General features: G+C 38.7%; 1 protein-coding gene across 2 annotated transcripts in view; it reads right to left on the bottom strand.

Moving 5' to 3' along the window:
- NDC1 (NDC1 transmembrane nucleoporin) overlaps positions 1-22,115 on the bottom strand; it is a 56,373-nt gene that overhangs the window by 1,793 nt on the left and 32,465 nt on the right. For both annotated transcript variants that reach the window (XM_068965218.1, XM_068965219.1), the window contains exons 14-17: positions 19,352-19,402; positions 16,933-16,996; positions 16,112-16,212; positions 2,056-2,216 (exon numbers count right to left, since the gene is read on the bottom strand). In XM_068965218.1, the coding sequence (XP_068821319.1) occupies positions 2,056-2,216; positions 16,112-16,212; positions 16,933-16,996; positions 19,352-19,402 (377 nt within the window). The remainder of the gene's footprint in view (positions 1-2,055; positions 2,217-16,111; positions 16,213-16,932; positions 16,997-19,351; positions 19,403-22,115) is intronic.

Raw genomic sequence — 22,115 nt, 5'->3', positions numbered from 1 at the left:
CAGAATACTGGCCTGGAGAATTCCATAGACTGTATAGTCCATGGGGTTGCAAAGAGTCGAAGAAGAATGAGCAACTTTCACTTTCATACAATAATAATAGTTGTTGTCACAATAATATATAATGTATGTGGGCTTTACATATGTATGATCCTATTTTATCTCTATTAACAGCAAATGAAATAAAATGGGACGAATAATATACCCTTTTCATGGCAGGAAAACAGTATCAGAATGGTTTTCAGAGGTTTGTATATAGAATTCTAGGGTCTGAAAGATTTAGAGTCTAATTTCTGGTTCTACAACTTACTACCTGCATAAGTTACTACCTGGAAGTTACTTAAATCAATAGATGACTTGTCCACAACTACAACAGACAGTAGTGTAATCAGACATATATCCAAATGTTTTAATTCCAAATCTAATGCTTCTACTATTACCATTTGGTCCAATATTTGCACAAAATAGTCTTTAGTGGCCTCATCAATTTTAGTATATATATAATATATGGCTCTACTCAGAGAAAAGAAACTAAGGCAGAGTTTCATTCTTACAGTTTTTTTAATAATCATCTACTTTTCTTATGGAAGAAATCTATTTTCCCCTTTTCTTCCTGTTTTGGTTGTATCATCAATATACATCAATCATCATATGTATTTCATTATCTGAATTCACTGAGAATTTTCTAAGAGTACCTTACATCTCCTACCTTACATTTATACCTTAAACCTTACAGTTTACATCTTGGAGGGAGTCTAGTGCTGTATAGGGTAAGAAGTTGGAATCTTAAGAGCAAGAAAGACCTAATTTCAGGTTTATGTTCTAACACTGACTTGACGGTGCTATCAGGCATGTTCTTAAGCTCTCTGAGTCTCAGTTTCTATATTATACAATTATGATAATCTCTATGCCTCACAGGCCCTTTGAGAAGAATAAATGAAAAGTGTTAAGTGTATTGTCTAGAATAGCACTGTCCAAAAGAACTTTCTGCAATGATGGAAATGTTTTATACCTAAGCTGTCCAGTATAGTAGCCAGTAGCCATGTGTAGTTATTGAGGACTTGAAAGGTGGCCAATGTAACTGACAGATTGGATTTTCAATTTTATTTAACTTAATTTAAATTTAAATAGCAACACATGGCTATCATATTAGAGACTGCAGATCTAGAAAGCACTCAATGAATGTTTTTTGGTTTTTTTTTCTGGTTTGTTTTTAAACAAATGAATAAACTTCCTAAGGACAGAGGGTTATCTACAGCTTTTCTGTATTCCCACACAGAACCAAAGTGTTCCATAAACTTGCTGCTGTGGCTACCTTAGGTATGTATATAGTATGTTTTATGTATTTGCCTTACGGAAGTAAAAGGAAATACACTACTGTTTCTAAAAGCAGCTAGTTTGAAGAAATTCTAAACTATTAATTGCATACAGAAAAAAACAGAGCAATCTCATGTTTTAAAGTTTATTTACAATTATGATAAATGTAATTTAGTTAGTAAACTAGTATCCCTTACACTGCCTAGCTAGATTATTTCATGAAAAGAAAGCAGTAAACATCAATGAAACTAAATATACACAGGCTTGGCATTTGTGGTTTTCTTTCTGGTTCCGTTTCTGAAGGTGTTATGATCTGTTGCTGTTTTTCCAGCATGATTCACAAAGCACCAAGAACTCATCTATGGAATACTCTGCTCACCCCAAGCCTTGGTTTGCTAACCAAGATGTAATAACAGAATTATTTTTAATATGCTTTTTTGGAGAGTATTCATTTTGCCTTTTTTCTCCCTTAAGGTCATTTTAGGAATATAAGAAAACAATATATAATTACATTTGCTGCTTTTTTAACTTTCTATCCTTTTTTATCCATCTGAAAGAAGGTCCCAAAGCTTATACAATAGGCCAACTTTTAAAATGCAAATATTAAATCTAAATCTAAGCTGTTACTTCCCAGTAGGAATCAAGAAGGTCCCAAAAACACCACTTTCAATTTACGAGCCTTAATTCTCATGCCTGTTTCTCAGGGGAACTCTCGAAAGTGAACAGAAGAGGCAAACTTACTTCAGATGGTCACCAAATGTAGTGGTTATCCTATAGATGGCTGTTTTCAGAGATGCTCTAAACGCAAATCTTAATGTTTTATAGGAAGTGTCCACGAGGCTTCCTGAAATCCGAGGTGGCTTACTGGAAACATGAGGAAGCTTGAAGTACTTATCAACAGACTATATCAAGAAAAAAAGGAAACACATTAGTTCAGACTATCAAAAAAGCCAACTCAGTGCAAGGATTAAAGAGATTTCATTTCATATAGATAGATACAGAGATAACACATAGACATATAATAAAGTATTTATTTTGGATCACAGTCAAACGGTTTGAAAACCAGTGCAGTCAAGGTTCTGCCACTTCAGCAGTTGCCAGGGAAAAGTCTGCATCCATCCTCTCAAAAGCAGTTATATACTTTTACAGCCTTGAAAATTCAAAAGTGGGAAGTGAAACACAGATGTCCTACTCTGCTTACAATGCATGACAGGTAAGAATACCTTTATTATGAATCTCAATCCAAAAAAAGATCAAACTTTATACTTTACATAAGTAAGGTTATTTACAAAACTAGCTTATCTTCCTTTTCAATTCTAGATGATTAAGCATCTAATGTGCAAGAATAGGTAGGAAGAGAGAACTCACAAGTGAAACTGATTTCATTTACATACTTGACAATGTAAGAAAAAGATTTAAGTGTAACTTTTAAAAGCCAAAGGTAAATATTATAATTTTAAATACTGGGAAGCCCAAGAATATTGGTGTGGGTAGCCTATCCCTTCTCCAGCAGATCTTCCCGACCCAGGAATCAAACCAGGGTCTCCTGCATTGCAGGTGGATTCTTTACCAACTGAGCTATCAGGGAAGCCCCTTTAAATGCTATAACTATATTAAGAGAAGAGAGAAGAGAAGATTGAGAAGAATAACTGTGTTAATCTACTGCAGCAAGTATAATGTCTAAGGTGACAAGAAGCAATAGCAGAAGCCTATTATTTATAGTTATGGATGTAAGCACCAAAAAAGTACCTAAGACTCTAGGTAAAATGATTTCTGCCATCATGTTTTTAATTTCAAGAGTTCTTTTATGTCAACTAAATGATCCTTTTTATTTCAACATCCTTTTTTTGTTTCCAGGATGCAATACCCTATTTTATTTCTGAGCGTTTTTGTGGTTTTTTGTTATATTTGAGGGTTTATTTTTGCTTTAGAGTTTCTTTTCCCTCTGTACTCCACTTGGTCTCTATCATCTGTATTGACTACTTCCCTTGGCTCATGACTGAGAATAGGACCTTCTAAAGAGCTGGACCAAAAGCTCTAAGTACTAGAAATGACTGATAACAGCTTTGAGTACATGATTGGGGATTACCGACAACAGCCTTCACAACAGGTGATCTGTATGGACTTCTGAGGGGTGGGGGGTGCAGAGGGGTGTGCAGGGCAGGGAGGGTGAGTGCCCAACTCAGTAACTTTAGGTCTTTCTTCTTGGTTTGATCAGAGTTCCCAAAGAAGAACCTTCCAGTACCCTCTCTGGAAGGCCTGGTTCCCAGTGCTCAGGGAAGCTGAGCAGGTAACAGAGCTATCGAGCACACCCTAAACTTCTAGTAGAGTGCCTACAACTATGAACTCTCCCAGTCCAGAGAGCCAGTGCTGCACTCTCTCTAAAGGATGAAACTTAACTTCTGGAATGAGGGAGAAGCACCTCGGAGAATCTAGGGCTCCAGCTGGGTTTCAACAGCGCTCACACAGCCTCCTTGTTTCGGTGTCTGTCCCTCAGGCCTTGGCCCCAGAGGTGCTCACCCCACTGCCACCTTCGCACTGCCTCTGACTCTGCTAAGTTAGCTTCTCAACCGTCTGCTCTCCAGCTTAGAAAACTTTGTTGCTGTTGTCTCCTCTCCTATTTACGGATTTATGTCTTTTTAAAAGTACTTTCACCATAGTTTAGCAGAGTTTAGGGGGAAGGAACAAAATCTGACGCATGTGTTCAGTCTGTCACAACAACTGCAAGTCCAATCATTTATTCTTTCAACAGAAACTTGTAAGAGGAATGCCTGAGACTGGGGCATGCTTTTAGGCAGTATGGAAGATAGTATTCAGTGACGTACTTAAGTAACATTAAGTAACACTGAATCACAATGGAAATATTACTTCCTTTTCAATTTTCTTATAAACCTAATTAACTCTCAGTATACCAGCAAAATAGTCATCATCATTTTCACCTGGATTCGGTGGACCCTTTTTATAGTCTTTTTACAAAAAACTTACAGAAATAACAATAACAGGATAATGTAAAATAATTTTAAAGCAATATAAATAAGATTATAAACATAGTTTCCAGGTTTCGAAGATATAAACATCTGAAGTATGAAATGTGTTTTGAATGCAACTACCTACTTATCTGCTATTATGAACAAACCTGGAACATATCCATCCTATAATAGTGATTTCAAATTGAAGACATATCTCCAACAGACTCTAGCTTATCATTATTTCTGGTTCTTTTTCTTGCAACTGCACCATCAAAACTCAACACTTTAAAAAACTTTTGACAGTTCATAATTTTGTTGCAAAGTTCAGCCATTTTTTTGTACCCAACTGTGCAAAACATTTTCATTCTTAGGTTTATAAAGATGAACTGAAATGCAATCACATATAAAATTATTTTATACATGTGATTTTTTCTCATTTCAACGTCAACTATTTCCTTCCAGTTACTTTTGAATACACCTTTGTATACCTTCAGCATGCATCCATTTAAGAATCATATAAATTTCTAGAGTGCTGTGTCTCTGCATGCATCATCTGATTTCTCTAAATAATTATTTAACATATGGGCAATTTTCTCCTTTTTACTATCATCAGTGGAAAATCTTTTAAATCTGAATTAGCAACTGTATTCATTGAAAGCTTAAAAAAAAACTACAAAGATGTTTGTTCAGACTATTTATATACCTCTTCTTGAAAGATGATGCAATACTATATGATTTCATCATTCTTTTGTTTTCTTACTGGTCTTTTTACCACAACTGGAATAACTGATGAGTAATGATGAAATAATTCCTAGGATGATCAAATAGCAAACTGTTTCAAGACACTGGAAATGGAAAATCACTAGGATTCCATAATACATCTCAGATTTTAAAAGGGTTGAAAGGGTAATTGTAAAGGAATGAATTTTGTTTTCTCTTTGTTCTTTAAAAGAACTCTAAGAAAGAATAAAAGTCATAAAATATCAATCCTTACAAATAATTGGAATAGCTCAAAAAAATAAATGCCGAAACTTAAATTGGGTCCAACAGACCCTAATGTATAAAAGTTACACTGGGGAAGAAAGTCTCAGTATGGAGGTGATATGTCTTTAACACATTTCTAATCCTAATTTCCCTTCACAACAAAAGGACAAGAAGGCTTCAGGTTCAGGGACTTCAGCAAAAAAGAATTATTTAAAATTACTGTCTTTTCTCTTTCATTGTCTTCTCCTCGATACTGAAATCCAAAAAGCCCTGATTGGACAATAAAACCTAACCTAAGGCAGAGGAACCGGAGATCAAATTGTCAACATCTGCTGGATCATCAAAAAAGAGTTTCAGAAAAGCATCTATTTCTGCTTTACTGACTATGCCAAAGTCTTTGACTGTGTGGATCACAATAAACTGTGGAAAATTCTGAAAGAGATGGGAATACCAGACCACCTGACCTGCCTCTTGAGAAATCTGTATGCATGTCAGGAAGCAACAGTTAGAACTGGACATGGAACAACAGACTGGTTCCAAATAGGAAAAGGAGTACGTCAAGGCTGTATATTGTCACCCTGCTTATTTAACTTCTATGCAGAGTACATCATCAGAAACGCTTGACTGGAAGAAGCACAAGCTGGAATCAAGATTGCCGGGAGAAATATCAATAACCTCAGATATGCAGATGACACCACCCTTATGGCAGAAAGTGAAGAGGAACTAAAAAGCCTCTTGATGAAAGTGAAAGAGGAGAGTGAAAAAGTTGGCTTAAAGCTCAACATTCAGAAAACGAAGATCATGGCATCCGGTCCCATCACTTCATGGGAAATAGATGGGGAAACAGTGGGAACAGTGACAGACTTTATTTTTCTGGGCTCCAAAATCACTGCAGATGGTGACTGCAGCCATGAAATTAAAAGACACTTACTCCTTGGAAGAAAAGTTATGACCAACCTAGACAGCATATTCAAAAGCAGAGACATTACTTTGCCGAGAAAGGTCTGTCTAGTCAAGGCTATGGTTTTTCCTGTGGTCATGTATGGATGTGAGAGTTGGACTGTGAAGAAGGCTGAGGAGAGAAGAATTTGTGCTTTTGAACTATGGGGTTGGAGAAGACTTTTGAGAGTCCCTTGGACTGCAAGCAGATCCAACCAGTCCATTCTGAAGATCATCCCTGGGATTTCTTTGGAAGGAATGATGCTAAAGCTGAAACTCCAGTACTTTGGCCACCTCATGCGAAGAGTTGACTCATTGGAAAAAGACTCTGATGCTGGGAGGGATTGGGGGCAGGAGGAGAAGGGGACGACAGAGGATGAGATGGCTGGATGGCATCACTGACTCGATAGACGTGAGTCTGAGTGAACTCCGGGAGTTGGTGATGGACAGGGAGGCCTGGCATGCTGCGATTCATAGGGTCACAAAGAGTCGGATACAACTGAGCGACTGAACTGAACTGAACTGAAGCTGACATAGGTTATTTATATTCTATATTCCACTTGCTATGAATATTCAGATATTTCACTGGAGAAAAGCATTACTGTATCTGATTAAGGGGCTTCTACCTCAGATAGCAATAGCAGTGTTACATAATGTATGATTGTGTATACCATGTAACACTTTGAAAATTAAAATATCTAAATTTTGAAACAATTTGAGGGTTTGAGATAAGGAATGGTAGACCTATATCTATTCATAGCAAGTCAAACTAGCTTTCCTTTTACAACAGTGATACTGTTTCCTTTTAAATAAATTTAACTTAAAATACTAAGTAAATAATAGTTCATTTAGGTGGTATATAAATGTGACTAAAATTATGACAATAGTGTATGCTAATCAACAATTAAAGCAAAAACTATGATGGTAGTATATGAATAACTTGAACCTAGAGAACATTGGCTTATAGTATTTAATGATATGCCCCATGGTTATCAGAACTGAACCTAGAGAACATTGGTTTATAGTATTTAATGATATGCCCCATGGTTACCAGAACTGAAGTATCCACTTAATCAGCTATGAGATTAAACAAGTACCTATTGAGCACTCATTTTATGCATTGGTTCCTGCCCTTAAGACTCAGATCACACAACTAGAATCTCAAATATCTAGTTAAGAATTATCCCAAACAATGAAAAGAGTAAGTGGTGAGTAGAACACACCACTGAACAATATAAATATACTCTGGGAAAAATAAATTCTATGAAGGCCTCACTTTGGCCCTAAAAGAAGCCTAAAGAGGGGCTGTACTATGGAAACAGGCACTTTTTGCCCATTTATATTTATATGCAGTAGCATATGTACAAAGGCCACATAAACAGAAAACTCCAGTTGCTCCTTCCTGATTATCTATCAACGTCATTAATAAAAGTCTGCCATGCAGAGACTTGAAAGTCCCTGGTCTCAAGGATCCTACTTATAACCTAGTTAAAAAGAGTTCTGCTCCACTAAAGCCAGAATCCCAAACAAATGTTAAGGATAAGAGTGGACTTTGTTACTGGAAATCATGACTATAGATCAGAGTTTCTCAACTGAGCACTGCTGACATTCTGGACTGGGCGGTTCTTTCCTGTGGGGCCTGACCTGTGCAGTGTAGGCTGTTCAGCAGCATCCCTGGCCTCTACACAACATATGCAGCAGCATCCCCCACTGTGACAATCAAACTGTTTGCAGACATTACCATATACCTCCTGCGGAACAAAATCACCCCTGGTTGAGAACCACTGCTACAGAATAATAACAATATCAGATGATGATAATGATAGCTAAATTTATTGATTGCAGTTATTTTGTGTCAGGAACTCGGTTAATTGTGATATATATATATATATATATCATCTCATTTAAATAATAATTTGCTAACAAAGCCATGTCTGATAACCACTTATTTAATTATTTATAACAATAGTATATGCTATTTATTGCATATATTATACTTGCCAAGAACCATTTTAAACTCTTCACAGATATTATTTCTAACCCTCATAATATTCCTGCAAGATACTATTTTCATTTTATAAATGAAGATACTGATCTCAGAAAACTTTAATAAACTGCTCTAGTCACTCACAGAGCAGTCTGACACTGTCACCCAGACTACTTGCTTACAGTATTGACAGCAGTACTTTTCTTTTTAATCTTTAAAAATCTTTTCTCTTGTACAAGAATTCTGTCATACAGCATGGTAATAGTGACAACAAAGCAATAAGAGCTAACTCACATTTGCTGAGCGCTTAACATAAGCTAGCTTCCCAGGTGGCACAGTGGTAAAGAATCCGCCTGCAATGCAGAAGACATGGGTTCAATCCCTGGGTCGGGAAGATCCCTGGGAGAAGGAAATTGCAACCCACTCCAGCATTTTTGCCTGGGAAATCCTACAGACAGAGAAGCCTGGAGGGCTTCAGTCCATGTGGTCGCAAAGGTCGGACACAGCTTAGTGACTACAACCACCACAACAATAACATGGGCTAGGCACCCTGAGTGCTTTAGTGCAAGCCAGGGTTTAAACACAGGTGGCTCTGCCCCTAGGTCTCACACTTGAGCCTGCTACAGTCGATATTAAGAAAGAAGTTAAGAAATACATGTTCTGCCAAGCCCTCGCAGAAGTGATCTGATATGGTAGAAAGCAAAGAACTTGGGGTGTAAAAGCCTGGTTTACAAATTTACCCGACCATTCATTGAGCATGATCTTGAGTAAGTCATACCAACAGATACAGATATAGTCTTTTCGAGAGAGATTCAATCATGCAAAATAAGCTTAATTCTATCTTTATGGGATTTTTACAAAAATTAAAGAAAGAACATTTCTTTTGGATTCTACAGAAATAAAACATAAAAACCGAAAATATATAAATTATATATATATAAATATAGTATACAAAAATAAATATAGAAATAAAAAATATGATTCTAGAGAAACAAAAACAGTGTGACTTGTAGAAGAATACTGGTCAAGGGTCAGTGTGACTTTGGAAGAATGCTGGTCAAGGGTCTCTGGACCTTCAAACCCCAGAGTTCTGGCCCTCAAGAACATTCCTCTCCTCCTCTTCGTTCTTCCATCTAACTTCTGTGTCACTTCCTACTTCCGTGTCACTTCCCATGAAAGGGAAGCCTTTCATGACTTCACACCCTTCCTTTTTATCTCCTATTCGCAAGACTAGTTAGACTTGCCTGTTCTCTGCGCTTTAATCACCCTGCACTTCTGTACACTGTGGCACTTACAGTTATACATACTTGTATGATCTCCTGTTTTACTTTCTGTTACTTATTTGTCTGACTTTCTCTTTGAGGTTACAAAGTGTTGGACATGTCTGAGCGACTACCTTCAAGCTCCTGGAGGGCAGGAACCACGTTTGTCTTTTCTTATTCTGTATCTCAGCACACCCTGAACTGTTTGATAATTGATATTTATTGAATATATGAATAGTATAAAGGTCAACTTCAAATTTCCAAGTATATCGAAATTTGGCCTTCAGGTGATAGGGCAAAAAATATAATACATAGAGCTGACATCCTATATCAAGGTGACAGTGACTCTTCAAAGACTAGAAGGCTTTCTGAAAAGTTTAAAACATACTTTCAAAAATGAAAAAGGGGTTGATGGTTAAACAATGTGACTGTACTTAATGACACAGAACTGTACACAAAAAGACAGCTAAAATGTTAAGTGTATTTTAAATTTTATATGTGTATTTTAACACAATTTAAAAAAAATTTTTTAATTAAACAAACCACTCTACCATTTTGGTCCCCAACCTTTTACATATAAGGATCCTTTTTAAAGACTATATATATATACACACACACACACTTAGATAGATAGCTATGTAGTGGAATTCCATGGGACAGTAACTGTTCTCCATCCACTAATGTAGGAAATAATTCCATGAACTCAATAATGCTTTTAAATGACTATGTATTTCAATTAACCAAAATAGCATATAGAAACCTCTAAAAAACAGCTGTAACTATGCCAGACAAACATCAATTATTCAGATGACAGCAGTACATGTATGGATCCATGAACCCACTGCAGTATTTGGATCTCTCAGGATGGCTTGGCCCACTATTATTAGGAACAACTGTCCTAGGATAGCCATCCGTCCACTCCTTGCCCTCTGAATGGTTTGAAGAATGAAAGGCTCCCCCTTTTCTTTCATATTTTGTCTTTAATGATTCAGTAAAATGGCTGAAGTGATTGACAATGAAAAGTAAAGCAAAAGAACAAAATAGGTCCATTAATTGTTCCTTATGTTTGTGTGTGTGCTCAGCTGTGTCCAACTCTTTCCAACCCCATGGACTGTAGCCCACCCAGCTCCTCTGTCCATGGAATTTTCCAGGCAAGAATACTGGAGCGGGTTGCCATCTGCCACTCCAGGGGATCTTCCCGACCCAGGGATCAAACCTAACTCCTCCAATGCAGGCAGATCCTTTATCACTGAGTCAACTGGGAAGCCCCACACACAACTGTTCCTTAATAAATCCAGAAGCCTGTGTTTAATAACTTACCTTAAATTACAGATATATTTAGAACTTATTTTTGATATTAAAAGCAAGGATCCCTTCTACATCAAAGAATATAAAGCCAAAAACATACAACAGGACTCATATGAGTCACATGACATCCCTGTCTTACAAAATGAAGGGGCTTGTGACTATTATAATTAATTCACATCAGAACTATCATTTAATTCAGGCCCCAGAACAGAAGCTTTCACCCATCAAACCAACCATGAAGCTATCCAGCAGTCATCCACCAAGCATTTAATAAATAAGTACCTGTTATTTGCCAGGTACCAGGTCAGATGCTAGGAATACATAAATAAGACAAGATCCCTGACTCTACTCATGTCTGACTCATTGCAACCCCATGGACTGTAACCCATCAGCCTCCTCTATCCATGGAATTCTCCTGGCAAAAATACTGGAGTGGGTTGCCATTTCCTTCTCCAGGGGAATCTTTCTGACCCAGGAATCAAACCCGGGTCTCCTGCATTGCAGGCAGATTCTTTACCAGTTGAGCTACCGGGGAAGCCCCCTACTCTGACTAGAGACAATAAAAGTAAACAGACAATGAAAATGCAGTGTAATAAAATGATGGAACGGGGGTTACAGGCAGAGCCAGAGAAAACGAGAAAAATGTGTACTAGGCAAAGAAAGAAGAGGCATCACGTATAGAGTTAGAGTTAGGTTAAGAAAATCAAGTATATCTGGGGCAGGGGTGGAGGAATAGAATAGTCCATGGTGGTTATGAGACTAGAGGGCTTATGGGAAGAACTGGGCAGTGGCTGAAGTCAGAATGAAGGGTCCCTGTTAAGTCCCGGGAGCAAAAGGCCATAGTAATAATTCAGGTCAGGAATGCCAAGAGCCTGAAATGAGGCTGAAGTAGGAGGGATGGGCAAGAGAAAGGGTAGGCGGTCAGTATAGGATTGATCCCTTAGAGTTTTGCCACGTGGGTGCAACTGAAGGACCTGGCAACTAGGAGGTGAGGGAATTGGTAACAAGATGGCTGAAGTGACAGACTATAAGGTGTAACCTGGATAAGGAACGACGTATGTGTAGCTGGGAGAGCTGAAAAACAAAGGGAGTGAAAATATTAGCAAAGACAAAAGAGGAAGCAAGGCATAAAAGGCTGTGCATGAGGGAGAAGGGCTCTTATGTAGCCCACAGATCTATGGATAGAATTCAGGGGCCATGAACTTTGGGCTAAAAATGACATGTTTATCTTTACTAAGCTCTAATTAAAATTTAGCAATTGTTTCAATTGTGAAACAGTAAATCACAATAGCATTAGTAGTTCCTCTAACTTTGCCACCAACAGAAACCATCAATATTTTCATCACACTAGTGTAATTATCTTTAAATGCCATTCATCTTAATCATTGCTTCAAAATGATGAGTTAGACCCACTGATGCTCACTCACTCAGTCGTGTCTGACCCTTTGTGACCCCACGGACTATAGCCTGATAGGCTCCTCCGCCCATACCATTCTCCAGGCAAGAATACTGGAGTGGGTTGCCATTTCCTTCTCCATAGACCCACTGATAGACCTTGTTATTTAACGCATTAATGTATCACAAACTTAATACTTTCAAAATTATATTCTAATATAACTGATTTCCTTTCTAATCTGAAAGATTTTATATTTTATGTATTTGTTTTTCCCATTATTCTGGGAAAAAGTCCATGGGCCTCATCAGACTGCTAAAGGGATCTCTGGCACAAAAACATTCAAGGACTCTGGCTTAGAGGCTAGAATCGTGGAGTTTTAAGCTTTGGAGGTGGAGAATACAAGGGCCGATGAAGCCTGGATGACAGTCAAAGGCTGAGGCTGGTAAGTGTGTAAAAGACTGGCAACAGAACACTCTGACATAAATCGTAGCAATATTTTTTCAATCTGTCTCCCAGAATAATGGAAATAAAAACAAAAAAAAATAAATGGGACGTACTTAAACTCAAAAGCTTTTGCACAGCAAAGGAAACAATACACAAAATGAAAGACAATCCACAGATTGGGAGAAAACATTTGCAAACAATGAGACCAATAAGGGATTAGTCTCCAAAATTTACAAACAGCTCGTGATGCTTAACAGCATCAAAACAAACAACCCACTCAAAAAATGGGCAGAAGACCTAAATAGACATTTCTTCAAAGAAGACATACAAATGGCCAAGAGGTACATGAAAAGATGTTCAACCCGGCTAATTACTAGAGAAACGCAAATCAAAACTACAATGAGATACCATCTCACACCAGTCACAGTGGCTATCATCAAAAAATCCACAAACATTAAAGGCTGGAAAGGGTGTGGAGACGGGAACCCTTCTACCCTGTAGGTGGGAATGTAAATTGGTATAGCCACTTAGAGACTCCTTAAAAACTAAAACTAGAGCTACCATATGACCCTGTAATCCCACTCCTGGGCACATATCTGGAGAATAACATGATCCAAAGAGATATATGCACCCCAGTGTTCATTGCAGCACTCTTTACAACAGTCAAGACATGGAAGCAACCTAAATGTTCATCGACAGAGGAATGGATAAAGAAGATGTTGTACATACATATATGGAACATTACTGAGCCATTAAAAAGAATGAAATAGTGCCATTTGCAGCAATATGGATGGAGCTAGAGACTTACTTACTGAGTGAAGTAAGTCAGAAAGAGAAGAAATATCATATGACATCCCTTATATGTAGAATCTAAAATGAAATGATACAAATGGACTTTCAAAAGAGACTCAAGAGACTGAAAATGAGCTTATGGTTGCCCAAAGAGAAGGGGGAGGGGAAGGGAGAATTAGGGAGCTTGGGGTGGACATGTACACACTGCTATAGTTAGAATGGACTACCAACAAGGACCCACTGTATACACGTGGAACGCTGCTCAATGCTGAGGCAGCCTGGATGGGAGGGGAGTTTGGGGGAGAATGGATGCGTGCACACGTATGGCTGAGTCTCTTCGCTGCTCACCTGACACTAGCACAACCCCGTTTGTTAATCGGTTAGTCCTCAGTACAAAGTAAAAAGTGAAAAAAAAAAGTGAGAAAGTCAAAGTATAGGATAAATATCCACGTGGACACTGACTCACTCGAGACACTCAACCCTGGGATATGGGGCAGAAAGACTGCAAGGTAGTCTGCAAAATCTGATGACTGTAGAGCATGACCGAAAGGGCGACTGCGATGCTGTCTTGGGGAGAAGAGATGCCACAAGCCTCGCACAAAGAGGGGTTTTTGTTCCATTTACCGCTTCCCAAACTCTCAAAAATATACCTTTGCCTCTTTCTCCTCTGCCCCTCAAAAGTATTTTCCATTCAGCTCCTGTTTCAAAGTAAAAGAGCTTGAGCCTTCAACAAATCTGTAATTCATACCTTCCTAATCAAAGGTAAGAATGACTACAACCAAATAAAGAAATTTGCTTTCCTTATCATGCCTAGCCATAATCAACTACGAAGAATAACGATTTTGACAGTGAGGAGATGAGAAGAAAGTAATTTTGGTGCAGAATACCTCTAGGGCAGTGTGATCTTTGTGAAATGTTTCAACCAGCATTTTTTTAAAAATGAAATAAGAGTGGAAAACATTAGAATGAAGCACAAAATAAAAGGTAAGCACTGTTGTAAGAATCTTTTATTTGTTACTCACACACACACACCCCTCTACATTCTGAGTCTAATGTACTACATATCATAGTCTAAAAAGTTTGAAAGTTACAGTTCTAAAAGTAGGGCCCTTGTCTCTGAAGAGAACCCTATGTAAAAATAAAAGCCCAGCAGAAGACAGTAGACAAGTTCGGAGACTGGATCTGCAGCTTTCCCTGAGGTCTGAAGTGAAGTGAAGTGAAGTCGCTCAGTCGTGTCCGCCTCTTTGCAACCCGGTGGACTGCAGCCTACCAGGCTTCTCCGTCCATCGGATTCTCCAAGCAAGAATACTGGAGTGGGTTACCATTTCCTTCTCCAGGAGATCTTGACCCAGGGACTGAACCCAGGTCTCCCGCATTGGAGGCAGACACTTTAACCTCTGAGCCACCAAGGAAGCCCCTCCCTGAAGCCCCTATTCCACTGCTAATGCCCTGCAGTGAAATCACATCAGGTCCCAGCTCTGCCACTAAGACGTGTGTAAGATCTGAGGTAAGCCACTGCACTACCAAGCCCCTTTCATGTGTAAGACAGGGCCAAAACATCTCCACTTTACTTTACAAGATAGATTTGAAGTTCAAAAAAAAAAAAAAGATATGAAATCACTCTGTAGACTAGGGAACACTGTACTGTTGTTTTATTTTAAACTACACAACCAGAGTGATTTAAAAAAAAAAAAAAGCTATGCTATGAATACCAAAGATATACCCATAATCATGGTTACCCTAATGTGCGGTTAGATAAGCCAAACAGTAGAAGCTATGGAAATAGTAGAAAATTCTTTCTTTAAGTAAGGTAGTTGGGAAGAGAACCCAAATAATAAAGCTATCCACAGGTATATATATGTATCAAATAACATACATGAGAAAGTAGGCACAAAGAGGACAAAGTGAAGAAAAAAAATCACTGGTTCTGAAGGGTAAGACATTCTAAGAGGTAAAATGAATTGAGATTTGAAGAAAGGAAGAGCAAAGCTTGCTTTCTCTCATATCTTAAATTGCTTCCCAAGACCCAAAGATGCATCAGTCGTTATCCTTCAAACCTAGTTCAGAAATACTTCCTCCAGAAAACCTGTACGCCTAAGCCCCTACCTTTAAATGTCCCCAGCCCTTAGTGTTTATACACCTCATCTGACACAGAACTAATAATACAAGGCAGTGAAAACATATCACCCAACATGAAGTCAGAAAAGGCAGCCTAATGAAAAACAAGCGTATGTTTTATTTTTCTTCCTTGAAGCCTAAAAAAGACCTGTTAGTTTAAAACTATGCACCCAGCCTTGTAGCAGGAATCCATTGGTCCCAGCTCTATCTTCTTAAGCCTCTAGTCGATAAGTAACTTCTTATTTACACAAGTAACTTAACTACAGGTCACTTTCAGGAGCTACAAATTATGTAAGGATACAAACCTATAGTATTGAACAGAATTCCAATATCCTAAATAATCTGATTAATACCAGAGGTATGTCCTACAGGTTTAATATACCTTCTCTGTTACAATAAAATTAACACTTATAAATGAATTAAGTCTGTCTTCCTAGTCTCTCTTAGACTGTAAGTGCCTGACCGTGAGAACAGTACCATTATTTTGACTTCCAACATGTTTTTCGTTAGTCAATGTGAAATGTAAGAAACAAACAGAAAAGGCTAGGCGGGGGAGAAGACAGGACCTCTACTTCCACCCGACCCATATATTGCCTACCTCTTGCAGCGTCAACAAAGTATTAAGAATAGCTGGTAGTGTGGTCTGGACTACGCCAAATCTATCTTCTGTAAATGATGCTGCTACTAAGTGAGAGAGACCTCGAGGGGAAAAGAAGAAACAAGTTAAAAGTGAATCAAAATTAGGCAAATCCACTTGCAATACCTCTATTTGAGGATGAATTAATATTCTGAATGTATAAAAGTCTAAATAAAAAAGGGAGTAATAGAATAGAAAAAGAGGCAAAAGGGATGGAAAAGGTACTCAACTGCAATAGTCTTAAATAAGATGAATCTGACTTATGTTCTAATAGAAAAAAGTTCTTTTAAATAATACTCTGTTTGGCCGTGATAAAGGCTAAGAAAACAAAGCCTGATAAGGGGACAAAGTAAAGATACTTTTCATAGGGTGGTCAGGAAAGGCCTCTCTGAGGAAGTATCATTTAAACATTGAGAAGGTGGTATCTGTAAGATGAAAAGAAATAGTTCTTTAACAACTAAAACTAAGCTAAATATGTTTAAATATATTAAGCAAGTTACATCAACATAAGGTGATGGTTAAAAAACAATCTATTAATTGCAATTTTTTTGAAGTAGAGAAAGAGATGCCAAGAACCCCAGGCTCAGTTTCTCCATTTACATACAAGGAAAATCTCTAAATTAAAATAAACCTAAATAAAAATTTATCTATATAATACAAACACATAAAATGTATCTGAAAACTCAAAGATTGAGATCAAAGTCCAGAACTGATCTTTCATTAAATATCTCAATATTTAATGAATAAATAAATCATTATTGCAGCTCACTGAGACTACTTACCTTCTAATGCCCAAATATGCATTTGGGCATCTGAAAACACAGCCTGAATGGAGGCCTCTGGGTGCTAAAAGATGACAAAAACATTTAACTCAGTTGCCCAGAAATTATCATTTCATCCAACCAATCATGTAGACTAAAATAATAAAGAATTCACAGCTGCCTCTTTAGAGCTAAGACCTGAAATTCTTACACATTATGGTTTAATTGCAATAAAGCATTCTGCTACAACTTACTGTGTGACCCCGGCCAAGTATCTAAATCTCTATGTGCCTCAGTTTCTCATTTAAAATAAGTTATATTCCCTCAACCCACCTCAGAGGATTAACATAGAAATCATTCAAGAGAATGCTTGCATGCATGCTCAGTTATTCAGTCATGTCCAACTCTTTGCGACTCCAGGGAGTGTAGCCCACCAGGCTCCTCTGTCCATAGGATTTTCTAGGCAAGAATACTGGAGTGGGTTGCCATTTCCTTCTCCAAGGGATTGAACCCGCCTCTCCTGCATTGCAGGCAGATTCTGTACTGCTGAGCCCCCAAGGAAGCCCAAAGAGAATGGTTACGAATGCTTTAAAAAAAAAAAAAGTACTGCCTAAGTAAGTACATACTACCTCTCCTAAAGTGTCTACCCTCAACCCCACTACAAAGAAAAACCACCCAACAGTCTTTAATACAGCAAGGTATTGTGATGTGGAACAACAACTGGCCTGGGTAAGTGGCTATCGTAATACAGCCAATGAAGCCCATTCACAATAGCATGTTACATTTCCCAACGTTAAGCAGTGGTGTCTACAACTCCTTATCACACAGCAGATCCACCTGCAAAATCAGAATCTAAGGTAGCATTCACTTCCAAGGAAAAAGGAGATCTCATTCAGCTTCTGCTCTGCCACGTACTGGCTATATGCCCTCAAGCTTCCTTCTCTGTAAAACAAGGCCAAAAAGACACCTCACAGGAAAGCTGTCAGAATTAAATGAGGGGACAGTTTTTCTAGTAGTCGTGTACAGATGTCAGAGCTAGACCATAAAGAAGGCTGAGCATCAAAGAATTGATGCTTTTGAAATTGTGGCACTGGAGAAGACTCTTGAGAATCTCTTAGATAGCAAGGAGATCAAACCAGTCAATCCTAAAGGAAATCAACCCTGAATATTCACTGGAAGGACTGATGTTGAAGCTCCAATACTTTGGCTACCTGATGCGAAGAGTCAACTCACTGGTAAAGACTCTGATGCTGGGAAAGATTGAGGGCAGGAGAAGTGTGTGACAGAGGAGGAGATGGTTGGATGGCATCACCAACTCAATGGATGAATTTGAGCAAACTCTGGAAGAAAGTGAAGGACACGGAAGCCTGGCATGCTGCAATCCATTGGGGTGGCAAAGAGTCGGACACAACTTAGCAAGTGAAAAGAGCATGGGACACAAAAGACAAAAGCTAAGTTTTCTTCCCTTCCTTCTGAAACAAAGCCCTGAAGTAAAACTTCAGACAACTCCTCTTTCTCTTGGTAGAAGATGAGACACCTTTCTCCGGGGTCGGATGGTTTCCCCAGGGCTCTAATGGAGAGCCTACAGATTATTTCTGGCAAACATTCTTGCTAGTTGCATGGATATTCCCTGCTACCACAGTGAAAAGTTTCAAGAACTTGAAAGGATTCTTTGCTGTATGTATCTAAATTCTACCAGAGTTACTCAGATCTCTCTCCCCACCAGAGTAGGATCCTCAAAGAATAAAATGAGGAATGTATGCCAATACAGACTTCAACTTCAAGGCATTAATACAAGTGCACTATTAGTTAATAATGCAGAATCTGCAAAAACAGAGAAGCTAGATTAAAATAATTAAAACAAAAATTCTTTCCCCTACACATGGGCAAAGGTTTTCCTCATCAAAGGATTAACTGACACAACAGCTGTAGCAGTGAAAACAGAAATGAATCTTTAGCTTCTACTTCTGAGATTTACTCTCCTACAGCAGCTGGGGCAGCTGACAGACAAGCTGAAAAGTCATTTAGTTTGTGACCTAAATTACAACTTTAATCCAACACCAGTTTAACACCTGCAGTCTAACCCAGTTATCTCTCTTCTGAACACCAAACTGGCCACAACGATGTCAGCAGGACAATGAGCCATGAAGGGTTGCCACAGATTTGCTCAATTTGTAGGAAGGGGCCACATCTTGGTACAAAGCTGCCTGCAGCCAAGAGACCCAGAAGGCCACTAGAGCCCAGCCTCAGGAAGTCACTGATGGGAGATGCCTGTCTAGGTCAGGTACTGTTTAAAGGGAGGTTTAGTGAAGCATGATGCCAAGCTGTTTGGCTTGCTAAGATCAAGCTAAATATTGAAAAGTCTAATCTTATTTGCTATTTCATTTTTTATTTTGTTTTCTCTCCCCCCACTCCCAATGTTATAACTACATACTCTTACCTTACTGAAAAAATACATTATCAGCACTCGTTTTGATAAGAAATTCTTAACCTGAGATGGAAAAAAAGGGAAGAATTATCACATGAACAGTTCGATGCTACTCAAATATAATATTACACATTTCCAGGTTCTTCCAGACACTAACTTAAATGAAACACATCACACTTTACAAAGAAAGGTAAGGTAAGCCACGTAAGTAAATATCTTTGTACTATAAATTGGGTAACCAAGACAGGCCATCTAATCTAAACTGCACTCCCATGTACACATGTCTAGCCTTCAAATTAGAGCCCTGTCATAATCAAAAAGTAGTTCTGGTGATATTTCCTAAAACCATATTCCTTCTCAATTCTCTACAACTGTCCTACCCTTTAACCTCTTAATATTAATGCCAAAAAAGAGCATGTTTCCTCTATCAAAAAAAAACAAAAAACAGATCTTAAGACAGAAGTAGTTTTCTACTAGTTGACATTTACAAGGAAAATAATTTTCTCAGTATTAAGTTAAAAGCTACATAACCCAACTGACTTGAAAGTAAATTCATGACATAGTAGTACTTACACACATAGAGCCATAGGTGCTGCCGGAGTTTTGTAAAATGCCTTCAGTTCTGCCCTCTCTATTAACTGAGCATTCTATCAACAAACATGTTGTTATTTCTCCCACCTTAAAAAATAAAACCCTTCCCTGACCTCTCAACTTCCCCCAGCTATTCGCCCATTTCTCTGGTCCCCTTACAGTCAATCTCCTTGAAAGACGTAGCTTCTCTGTGTCTTCCAATTCCTCTCCCAGTCTCTCTGGGACCCACGCCAGTCAGGTATTCCTTGCTACTACTCCACCCAACAGCTCTCGTCAAGGACTCAACGACCTCCACATTCCTAGCACACCAGTTCATTTTTAGTTTGAACCTCATGCTTCTTTTCAGACATAGCAGCATCTTTTCTTTTCAGCAGCATCTGACACTTCTGTCTGAAACACCCTTTTCTTGGTTCTTTCTCACCTTAATGGTGCTCGGTCTCCGTTGCTATTCCTCCTCATCTCCCAGACTTTGTCATCAAAGGGTTCCAGTTCTTGCACCTCTTTTCTTCTATATCTACACTCTCCAATAATTTGCATGGAGTCTCATGGCTTTCACGCTCTGATGACTTCCAAAATTTCAATTCTAACCTGGACTTTCCCTAGACTCCAGATACATGTCTAATATCTTATTCAGTATTTTCACTGGATTGTCTAGTATCTCAAAATTGCTATGTCTAAAATCAGACTCATGATTCCCTACCTCGTCTCTATCAAATCTCTTTTCCAGAATCATCAGAAAGTTGCAACTCAATAAACTGCAACTACATTGTTTCAGATCCTCAGGCCAAAGCTTCAGAATCAACACTGATTCTTTCACACCACAACTAAACCATAAGCAAATCCTATCATACCTATCTTCAAAATACACTCCGACTTTGATCACATTTTACAGTCTCCATCACCATCACTCAGGTCACAGATACCATCATCCAGATACCATTATCAGGTCACCAGATTACTCTAACAGCTTTACTACTGTCTCTCTGCTTCCACTCCTGCCCCCTGAGGATCTAGTCTCAACACAGCCGTACTTTCAAAATGTAAGGTTACATCACGTCATTCTTGTGGGTAAAACCATGCAGTAGTCATCCATGTCATTCAGAGAAAATTTCAGTCTTTAAAACAGCTAATGAGCCTGACAAGCTGTTCCAGATGCCTGCTACCTCATCTCACCACGCAGAACTATAATACATGTGCTTGCTCAGCTATCTGCCCTCAGTTCAGTTCATTCAGTTGCTCAGTCGTGTCCAGCTCTTTGCGACCCCATGAATCACAGCACGCCAGGCCTCCCTGTCGATCACCAACTCCCGGAGTCTACCAAAACCCATGTCCATTGAGTCGGTGATGCCATCCAGCCATTTCATCCTCTGTCGTCCCCTTCTCCTCCTGCCCCCAATCCCTCCCAGCATCAGGGTCTTTTCCAATGAGTCAACTCTTCGCATGAGGTGGCCAAAGTATTGCAGTTTCAGCTTCAGCATCAGTCCTTCCAATGAACACCCAGGACTGATCTCCTTGCAGTCCAAGGGACTCTCAAGAGTCTCCTCCAACACCACAGTTCAAAAGCATCAATTCTTCCACGCTCAGCCTTCTTCACAGTCCAACTCTCACATCCATACATGACCACTGGAAAAACCATAGCCTTGACTAGATGGACCTTTGTTGGCAAAGCGATGTCTCTGCTTTTCAATATGCTATCTAGGTTGGTCATCTTTCCTTCCAAGGAGTAAGCATCTTTTAATTTCATGGCTGCAATCACCATCTGCAGTGATTTTGGAGCCCAGAAAAATAAAGTCTGGCACTGTTTCCACTGTTTCCCCATCTATTTCCCATGCAGTGATGGGACCAGATGCCATGATCTTAGTTTTCTGAATGTTGAGCTTTAAGCCAAGTTTTTCACTCTCCTCCTTCACTTTCATCAAGAAGCTTTTTAGTTCCTCTTCACTTTCTGCCATAAGGGTGGTGTCGTCTGCATATCTGCGGTTATTGATATTTCTCCCAGCAATGTAAACATACAGTCAGGGACTTTTGTTTGCTGTTTTCCCAGTATCTAAAAACACACCCAGTGTATATGAAGAAATCAATAAATACCTCTTAAATGAAAAAATTCATAGATCAAAGGCATTGATTGCATTAGGTTAAGCCATATGAACTTGTAATTTGTATAACTCAAAACCAAATACTAATA

The sequence above is a fragment of the Capricornis sumatraensis genome, chromosome 2 (genome assembly GCF_032405125.1).
Source record: "Capricornis sumatraensis isolate serow.1 chromosome 2, serow.2, whole genome shotgun sequence".
In the NCBI taxonomy this organism is placed as follows: domain Eukaryota; kingdom Metazoa; phylum Chordata; class Mammalia; order Artiodactyla; family Bovidae; genus Capricornis; species Capricornis sumatraensis.
The sequence above is the reverse complement of the archived record's forward strand: the minus strand, read 5'-3'. Positions and strand labels throughout refer to the sequence as shown.